The sequence below is a fragment of the Electrophorus electricus genome, chromosome 1 (genome assembly GCF_041902795.1).
Source record: "Electrophorus electricus isolate QZ-2024a chromosome 1, ASM4190279v1, whole genome shotgun sequence".
NCBI classification, from domain to species: domain Eukaryota; kingdom Metazoa; phylum Chordata; class Actinopteri; order Gymnotiformes; family Gymnotidae; genus Electrophorus; species Electrophorus electricus.
This window is the reverse complement of record NC_137497.1, coordinates 32,891,000-32,901,375: the sequence shown is the minus strand read 5'-3', so window position 1 is coordinate 32,901,375 and position 10,376 is coordinate 32,891,000. Positions and strand designations below refer to the sequence as shown.

Below are 10,376 nucleotides of genomic sequence, written 5' to 3'. Positions count from 1 at the left end.
GGGTGGGTGTAACTCTGAACACAGTAGGCTGAGGTTATGCTATTCAGAAGCAAAGAAGAGTGTCTCACATCTTAGTGCACGAGATCTTAAAAATAAAACCTAGTCAGAGCTCTTTGCCTTCTAATTGACTATGACCTTATTCAGAATACTGCTACAAGAGACAAAGAGAACAGAGCACAGTTCTCCACTTCTAATATCTCTAAACCGGCTTCCAGTTAGTTATACAATATTTTGCTACTACTCTACAAATCACTAAATGACAGAGAATAGGCCCACAAAACTTTTCTGATATTCTTAAAGAGTATAAACCAGTAGATCTTTTTAGGACACTGGTCAGCTACTAGAGACTAGAATTCGAATTAAACACTTAAAGACAGTTCGTTTCTGTAGCTCACTTAGTAATGCTTGTACAGAAAAGGTATAGTAGCACACATACTGTGATAGTGAGAAATATATGTAAGTTGCTCTAGATAAGAGCATCTGCCAAATGTGTAAGTGCAATATTAAGAATTTAAGAACAGTAAGAAGCAGTATTAAGATTTCCTTAAAATCAGAGGGTTGTCTTCAAATTAGAGGGGCGTGTTGTTGCACCAGGGGAGAAAGTGCACACTTGCCAATACTTTCAATCACTGTCTATATACTTCAGCAAGCCCATTATACCAGTCTTTCAGTGAATTTATGTTAATGTGGCCATTTATCAAACATTCTGAAAATGTGGCAGCTGTACTAAATCTATTATGTCTAACACATTATCTGAACATCTACACCAAAAGCATCATAGTGTTAAAATCGCCTTAAATGAGAGAGACAATGTTTAGTGTGATACTTGTGCTACCATTTAACAATGATGTTTGTGTTACGGTGCTTTTGGGATACCCGGTCCTGTTCTCTAAACAAAATAATGGCGTTTTCATCTTTAGCTGTAGTGTTACTTCTCTGTGATGTTATTACATCTGATATGAAACCCAGTCTTGTACACAAGACTTCAGTGACAAATCTGAACTCTCACATCTCAGAATAACTTTTATTGCTTTTGAAGATATTATTTTAGCTCTTTTTTCATCTTGTTCAATTTCCAAATTTACAATAAAACAAACAAAAAATATACTGCAAAGAAAATGCTGTTTTTGTTTTTTGTTTTTCAATGTGTACACACAAATACACAAAAGAAAATCTATGTACATTGGTAGTTTTATATAATACACTGATGTAACAAAGTTATTTTGTCTAAATTGTGGATATATTATTGTGTTTGTTATCTGAGGAAATATTTGCAGTGAAGTTATGTCCCATTTTATTTAGACCTTACCTTAATCAGTAATTGTTGTGGCATTTTGTTATATAAACTATCCTTAAAAAGATTTTAGATTTTTTTGTTATTCTCCAGTTGTGAGAACTGTAACTATCAAAAACAAACATTCAAACAGTCAAAGTATTTGACTGATTTCTCCCAAAGTGTGCAAAACCCAATATCACTCACATTTGACTCATTACAGTAAACTATCACTCAGTGAATCTGAGAATATAAACTATTAAACATGACTGGCAGCAGGTTAATCTGGCATCGCAGTATCATTCTGAGGAATGAGCAAAGGGCATGACCAGATGGTGTTGCGAAAATGTTACACATTTTCATCTCAAACCCATCCACATAAAACCCCCCAGAAAACAAGTGCTTTCTTTTTTATACTTCTGAAACACTATATCCCACAGCTGACTGTTTTCATTTTTAAATACAGAATTAAATCACACCAATACATCAATCTCATATAATAGTAATAATAGCAATTGAATGTAATATACACAAAATATATACAAGGAAATATAGGTGTGAATTTAAGCACTTCCTTCCTCAGTCTCTCATAGCCTGTCTCAATGAATTTTATAGTTGTTTTAAATAAGACATTTTAGCACAGAATAAATATAAGTCTACAAGTGAACAAATAGGTAAAAGCAAACCAATGAAATATATAGCCCAGCACAATAAACATATTATGCAACAATGTGCAACAGGGGAATACCATTCGTTGAAAAGACAATTTAAGAAAGTTGCATTCAAATGCAACCACTGTGTCTGCAGGAGTGATATCTCACCACCAGATGGCAATGTTTGACAACGTTTCTATTGCCAGCTTTTCAGTGCAGAGCAACTTATCGCAAGTAGATGCGTTATTGCAACACAACTAATTTTCTAATAAAATATTTCCACAAAATTACATTTATTGCAGTTTATATTATGCAGCTCAAATCTTGTATTGAACAGATAAACAGTGAACATATGAGTAGGGAAAGTTGTGCAATATAAACTCTGTCCAAATACTCCTGTCAGTACAATGGAAGTCAATTACTCTGAGTGAATATATAACCTAGACTACATAACGTGAAAACAGCAGTAACTGCAGAACTCATTAATTAATTCAGTGTAACAAAAACAACATACTTCATATTTCATATGTAAAACCCAGTTCACTGCTGTTTTTGTTTGTGCTGAATGTCTTAACACAGTCAATAGAGGGAGTAAAAGTTTACATTTACAAGTATGTAAACAATTAATGAAAGTACATTACATTTTTAAAAGTTACTAGCTTACGAACTTATTAGTTAACATGTCAGTAGTTATCTTTTAACATCAAAGGACCTTAGTAATTATTTCTTAAACAATGTCTTTAAAACGGGTTCTCAGTGGAAATTTGCATCTACAATTTGTTCACACTAAAGCCAGGATGAAAAAGTTGAAAACAGTTTTATAGCTGAAAAAACTGTAAGTTAATAATTAGATTTTAGTGATTTCACACATAAACTGGTCCTTACTCTGCATATGCAGTTTAAAATGTTTGCATTTCAAACAGAAAATTAATCAAATTCCAATTAAGCAATAAATCAAATTTTCAGAATATAAAAAAGTTCAATTAAGGGCAATAAAGATAATTAAAAACTTATACATGCTGGACTGCAAATGTAAAAGTTTCCACATGGTATTGTAAATGAATTTGTAAAATAATTTCCCAGTGTTTCAACACCAAGCCAGACAAAATATGCAGAACAGGTCATAAGAGCAAAAGGGAAAAAAAAAACGAGAAGCAATATTTTCTTTTAAAAAATGCAAACAAAAATAAGGCAAAAATATTCCACATGAGGAAAAGGAGGACAGAAAGATTCAGAGAGTGCTTGATGGAGCCAGAATGCAAAGAAACAGAGCCCATTAACTATGAGAGAGTTTGAGAGTGTCTGTTTCTCTATGCTGGTCAACCAGAGTGAGGGACGGAGACATGGGTGGAGGGAGGGAGGGAGGTGGAGGAGACAAGGGCACCAGGCTTTTGAGAGGATGGGGTGATACAGGTGGAGGAAGAGAGGAGAGCGGTGGTAGGGTTCCCCCCAGGCCTCCGGTCTTGGCTTCTAGTATGTGAGGTCGCCCTCCCAGCCTGTGTTCTTTCGCCGAGGGGAAGTCCAGCTCGTGCTCATTCTCCGAGCTGCAGTCGCTCAGGTCAGTGATCTCCAGCTCCGAGTCCGACTCCGGGTCCTGTTTCAGACCAGTGCGGCGGTCAGCTGGGCTCTGCCTGCCTCCCACACTGCTCAACCCCAGCCCTCCAAGACCCAGGCCCAGGCTGAGCCCTGCACCTGGGAGCCCGGGGTGGGCCTCGGCCCTCTCCCTCTCAGCCACCCCCGGGCCCACGCCACCCGACTCAGTCCGGCCATGCAGCAAGCCGCCATGGTAGGGAGGGAGGCAGAGACGTGCAGGGGGGATGCCCGCTGAGCCATTGGATCCTCCGGTTTGGGCCCGCTCCGCTCCGCCTGTGTCTCCAGGTGGCAGCAGAGAGGAGAAGGGGTGCGGCAGCTGGGACAGGCTGGACTGAAGTGGGTTGGGATAGAAGTGGGAGGGGTAAAGAGAGCTTGGGGGCAGTTTGGGGCAGTTGTTTAGGGAGAAAGCCCCAGGGAGATAAGGGTTGAAGCCCCAAGAGTAGTCAAATGGAGGATTGCGAGGGTAAGCACCCAGCATGGACTGGGGTTTGGAATAACAGGGGGTGGCTATAAAGAAAAGAAATGGAAAAATGGATTTAGCAAAATATAGACATCAAAAATATGTTCTACATATGTAATTTGTACATTTAAAAAATAATCAAAAGTTGAACAAATAACTTCTATTATCATAGTTACACAAAATAAAAAATAGAAATCACTTTACGCAACAGAATTGAACCTCTTTGTTGACTGGTTTGCTAATGTTTATATGTTTCTTTGTTCTCAAAACTTGGTGTTTAGTTTATGAAAACAAATCCTTCCTGACATTGCTCCCTCTTCTCAAATCTTCCTGAAATCGTACGTCTTCATCGAACTCTCTGACCATCTCTTCCCTTATACATTCCTCATTCTTTTTCTCTCGATCTCTCTGTCTCTCTAACTCTCACTTTCTCTCTGTCTCTCTCTCTCTTCTTCTTCTTCTCTCTCTCTCTCTCTCTCTCTCTCTCACTCCATATCACTGTTATTTACTATGCAGGCCTAATTTGACAGTGCTGCAGTCTCTCTGTGTGCTGGGCCAGGAGTAGCTAGGAGACACATGAATATTGAATCAGTCAGGCAGTCCTCACTTGCTTATGAAAACACAGTAATGGGCGCCCACAGGCCACAAACTGAAGCCTGCACCCTCAATTAGGGCCTTCCTGCCTGGGAAGGGATTAGGACAGGGGGGACACATGGGAGTGAGATCAGGGTGAGAAGGGGAGGAGGGAGGAATTGGACCTGAGGACAAACAAAGTAAGGGAGGGCCTCACACACACCAAACAAACACACACACACTACAACAACACACAAACACACAAAAATACACACACACTTGGCCACACAAACACACATTCTGATGCACTGATACCATAATACACATATGGAGGAAAGACAAAGGAGTGGTAGTCAAGTGTTTCAACACACACACTAATAGAGCGCTTTATGTCTTTTTACGGAGAAAGTGCTGAAGCATATCCATCAATATGCAAATGTGCACAGTAATATGCAAATATACACAGTAATATGCAAATGGTAACGAACACTCACAAAAATAAAGTGAATGCATGGATCCAATCACCTCTCATGCTGCTAAGTAACTGAAACACAAGACTGGATCTCTGTCTCAGTGTGGATTTTTATTTCACACATTACTCTTTGGGCATCAACAGCCTGGTGAGATCCCTCTGACCACTTTAACCACGGAGACTGACAGATAAATCCCCTCTCTCAGTTCTCCGTCCATGCGTTTCCTGTTTCTAAAAACATTCCTTCTGGCCCCGCCCACTTTCCGCAGTCGGTGACCCACGTTCTCGTTCGGGTCGCGTCGCGTCTCACCTGGGCTGAGGAAAGGGAAGGTGTCCAGTCTGAGTTTGTCGGCCTCTGGTCCTGGAGCTGTTGCGGTGCTTCCACGCTCGAACAGCGCGCTCCCCCGGCCGGACTCAGGCAGTCGCGGGAATAACGACTGCAGGGCCTGAGACAATTCCAGGGATGTAGAGAAAAAGTTGGAATGATAGGAAAAAGTGAGGACAGGAGAGAGGCAATGAAGAGAAAGAGAAAGAAGCCACGACACAGAGAGAACGTGGAAAAGAGTTTAGATTTAGTTTCATCGATTTATGCAGTTCTGTATATGTTAATAGAGTACATGTTAAAAACACGGAAAACGGGTGAAAAGAGATTTTTTTTTCCAATACTGCACAAAAAGTGGAAGGAAAGTTGGAAAGTTGTTTGACTGTTGTAAAATGTGAAGCAGGTTAGTGTAGCACTTTCAAATATCAAGGATGAAGGTAAATCACGGAAACGGAGAGGTCTTTGTGTCTGAGGCACGGAAAGCGGGACAGCCCACTGTGCGGTGAGCAGGAACTTCTATTAGGTTTCACGTTTGTGTGTCACAGTGTGATCTTGATGTTCTAACAAGCCTGCATTAATTATGTTGAACTGCTCTGGTATTCTCCTTCTCAAATTTCGTACGTTCTTTCATTTTCAGTTAATGCCAGCAATGAATACAGCAGCCCAGGTGAGAATGAGCGGAAGGGGATAAATGTGTCTTTTCGTTTAAGACCCCTTAACACCCGCCTTGACATTTCTCTCTTCTTTCTGCTTCACCTTGGCATAATCTGACCCCCCCACCCCCACCCCCACCCCCACCCCCATCTGTCTTTAACTAAATACAGAACTTTCTCACATGGTAACTATTCAGACTTGGTACATGAAAAAAAAAAACAGCTACAGATTTCATTGACAAAGTTTTTGAAATAAGGTAATGCTACTGGAATACTGCTGACGGGCATGTAAAAAAGGAGATGTATTCAACTGTTTCTGAGTCTAGGTTTTAGACTATAGACTTTTTAAATCATTTTTTAAGATCTTTTTTTTTATCATGAAAAACAATAAAACAGACTAACACTGACATTTTTGTTTTTACCCTCACTGTGTCCTTTCACGGCAGTGGTAGACCAATAGCAAGGTTCTGTTTTAGTTAACATGGATCTTAGATGGTAAGAGTAAAACAGAACAGTAAGGAATAGAAGCATGATTAGTGGATGTTGAGTTTGTATTCATTTCTCTCTAACAATCCTTAAGCCACATTCTGCACTCCATGTCTATTTTTCAGTTTATTTTATGATGTATTTATACTTTTTGAGACATATGTTGCATCTTAAAATTCCGAGTATGTCACAGAATATGTGGATAGTGTTTCTTTTGATAAAATCCCCTCTCTCGTTTTTCTGCAAGGAACATGTGGAAAGGGGCATGTTTTTCCTCATGCACCCATTCCTTCGTACCTCGGGGGTGACGGGGTTGCAGTCCGGAGTGGCGGCCCCGCCGCTGAAGTGGTTGGGGGTTAGCAGAAATGGTGAGCTTGCCATATCCAGCAGGGGGTAGTTAACCAGAACAACCTTACTGAAGTTAAACTTATAGGTGAAACGCTTCCCTTTGGTTTTGTGCAAAATGCGCTTGTTGTAGTAGTACCTGCAGAGGGGCACGGCAGAGGGAGCAGAGAAAGACAGGAGAAGGGAAGTCAACCACAAAGATCAGGGACACACAGAACCAGGAAACAGGGCAGTAAACGTAGGAAGACTGATTTTTTTGCAACACTTTTTTCGCATTAAGATTGTATCCATACATTTGTGTTATAATCATTGTTGCACTTGCAAAATACACTAAATGTTGTAATTTAATTATTTATGAAGAGGTCTAATTCTTTCCTTCATAAACAGTTTTTACAATGAGTGAACGACACTGAAACTCCAGCACCATGTATGAGAGCAGGAGGCTTTGTATTAAGACACGTACACCTGTCCATGTGCAACCGCTGTGGCATTTCAGCATTTCAAAATCTGCCTGGGTTCAAAGGCTGGAGATAATAATAAAAATAGTATATAAACATTTCTTCTTGTGTTTACTTGAGTTTAAACATGTACACAGCACTGAGAATGCTGAAGTTTACATGCTGTTATAAAAGCCATTATAAGCAGCTGTAAGAATCATGCTAAACCACATTCTTTAATAAGATGATTTGAACATTTTAGCTCTTTTAGGTAACTGAGCCATTCTCTGACCAGGACGTAGTGCCTCCACTATCTCCATTCACACGAATAACAGACATCATTATAGCAGAGCAGTTATCACAGTTTCCTTTCCCCTGTACAGCTCTGGAGGGAGAAGCAGTGTGGCCTATGTGATATATCCACATATATATCCTTATGAGTCTTTACTCTCAGCTACTTACATGCACATTAGTGAGGTCCGACCATGATCAGCTATGCACACTCAAATTTCAAACACTATACGCTTGGCTTCCTTCTGCTCAGTTTAGCAGTTCAACACTGTTGAACTCTGTACCCATAATGCAGTACCCATAATGCAACCCGCCTCACCAGTGATTTGCATGCTTTTGCTTTGTATGGCAATTGTGCATTGCCCCTTAATTGAGCAATTAAGAAAGGCTAATCAAAAAGGCCAATTATGGCCCACACCAATTCATAACAATTAGCAGGGAGCGACAGCGCCTATTAAAGAGAAGGTGGGGGAGGGGGTGGGTGGTAGCAAGGCTGAAAGATGGAGGAGTGTGGGAAACGATTTGCATAAGCAAGAAGAAGATTAGTGAGTGTGGTTAGCACACAAAGGACCATTCATATGACAAGGGCCAATACTTCAAATCCTCAAAAAGTTTCGTGCCTTGCGGGCATTGAAAGCAGAGATGATGTATGTTTGATGATGTAAAGATCAATCTGAGACTCAATTTCAAAATCCGAATTGACAAATATTGTGTTAGAGCCTCATGCCAGAGTTATTTGGACAAATAAAGATGCCACAAAATTGAAAGTATTGACCTTCCTTGGAGGGGAAACAGTTTTCAAAATGTCCCCAAACAAAAATCTTTCTTCTGAAGATAAGGAATAACAAATTAGCTGCAGTGAAGCTGTTGAAAATGTTTCAATTTCCTGCCTTACAACTAAAATGATAAACAGAAAAACCTTTGGATTAGGATATTAAAACAGTATAGACATTCTGTTCTGTATATTCAACAAAGCAGAAACCACACAGCATACACCCAGTTTATTCAAAACGTCCGTGATAGGGAGGCTTAAGTGGTTATGTATCAGGGTTAAAGGTGAAAAGGTGAAAAGGTGAATAAGGCAAAAGCAGAGTGTCACCTTTTACTGAGTTTGCCTGTTCTGTTTGGATTATCAGAACTCAAACGGGTGATATTAGCCGGCTTCTTTAAGCTTCTCCCTCAGACATTTACATCTGTTGACATGGACATTGCTCCAAGCGATTTATTTCAAGATATTTCAGACTGTTTAGCTTTTCTTATATTGCTCTGAAGTTTTTACTTTAGTTCATGCACATATCAAAGTCCAAAGCATGAGCATGCTTGTGAGTGAGCTCAGTCTAGTTAACATCTGTACACAAACCATAAGAACATCTAAGTACCACTCACAAAATATTTTTAACACAAAATATCCAAAATGATAAATGATAATGATAAATAATAACTTTATTGGAATTTCACCTGTATCACATTGAAAAGATTAAACATACATAAAACAATCTGAATACAAAACATTAAACAAGAGCAAAAAAAATAGTAAAACAAAAAACAGTAGAAACGATAAGAATGATGATAATAATAAAGCAAGGTGTAGTAATATTTAGAAAAGGTAGTTGTGAGGGGACAAAGTGAACTAAAATGGTCGTGCCCATACTCAGTCTTCCCCAAGCATGCACAGTGAAAGCAGAAGGGACTGAGAGTAGACTCTTGGGTATAACCAGTGTCAAGACCTTCTTAATGTACTCTCACCTACATAAGCTTTGTCTTCCGTACATAAGCTTTGTCTTCCCTACATAAGCTTTGTCTTCCTCTGAAATAGTAGCAAACCAGTCCAAGACTTTTCCACAGTGGCTTGTTTAGATTTAAAAACTATACTGCTGTTAATAGAATGACATATTGCTTTTATATCAAGGAGTACAAGAAGTGAAACATGATTTCGGCATTATGACCCAATCAGACTTTCTTCATGAATGCTATTTCTGCTTTCACAAACATTCCATAATAAAGGAAAATGGGAAATATACAGTTTTTAAGAAAAGAATATTTGAAATTCATATCTACATCATAATTTTGGATAGAGGTTTTATAATGGCTGATTTAAATATATCTGGAAAGAAGAGCAGTTAATAATGCTTATATCATGTTTCCATCTAAGTAATGAATGAAGCTGCCACAAATAAATATGTGAAAGTATGGACAGTGTGTGAAAAAGTTAGGCAAGTTCTATTTAGTCTTGTTTTATCTTTTCTAAACATTTTTCTCTCCATTGTGCTGGCCAAAATCCTGGTTATGTGCAATACTAAATCACTGGATTGGACAGACCAAAAAACCCCCGTGAGGATCTGGTGGAGATGTTTTGTTCTTTTTTGCTCCTCACACCAAAGCCCAACTGAGTCTCTGCCAGTCTAGTCCATGAGTCAGTCCATGTTTTACTCAGTCCCAGCCTTTAGGTGCACATGCAGCAGGCATTCTGTGTTCTTCATGGCTTGGGTTAGGCATGTTAAGAGCTGGGACAGAGACAAAATGTGGATTACCTGTTGGTCCCCAAGGATAAAGATGGGAAACACTGGCCTCATTTAATCATGATGGCAGAAATGCAGAAATAGCTGATCAATCATATAGCTTTGTGTTCACAATTGCATTATTTATACAGCCAATTAATTTCCTTCTAGTTTATCACAATAATTTTTTATCTCAATTGTAAAATGTAAAATTTAGTAAAAAAAAAAACTTTACTAAAGGTTTTTACTAAAAAAAGGCAGGGGTGGAAACTTAGCTGGTGATGACATCTGCCACATGTCTGAAGAGTTAGTTTGGGCTG

The 10,376-nt window shown here is 39.2% G+C and overlaps 1 protein-coding gene across 1 annotated transcript in view; it reads right to left on the bottom strand.

Annotated features, from left to right (window-relative positions):
* Nucleotides 1-603: 603 nt before the first annotated feature.
* Nucleotides 604-10,376, bottom strand: part of erfl1 (Ets2 repressor factor like 1) — a 63,182-nt gene continuing 53,409 nt past the window's right edge. Inside the window, exons 5-7 of the mRNA XM_081715628.1 lie at nucleotides 6,783-6,969; nucleotides 5,335-5,470; nucleotides 604-4,026 (exon numbers count right to left, since the gene is read on the bottom strand). Coding sequence (XP_081571754.1) covers nucleotides 3,203-4,026; nucleotides 5,335-5,470; nucleotides 6,783-6,969 — 1,147 coding nt within the window. The 3' untranslated portion in view covers nucleotides 604-3,202. The remainder of the gene's footprint in view (nucleotides 4,027-5,334; nucleotides 5,471-6,782; nucleotides 6,970-10,376) is intronic.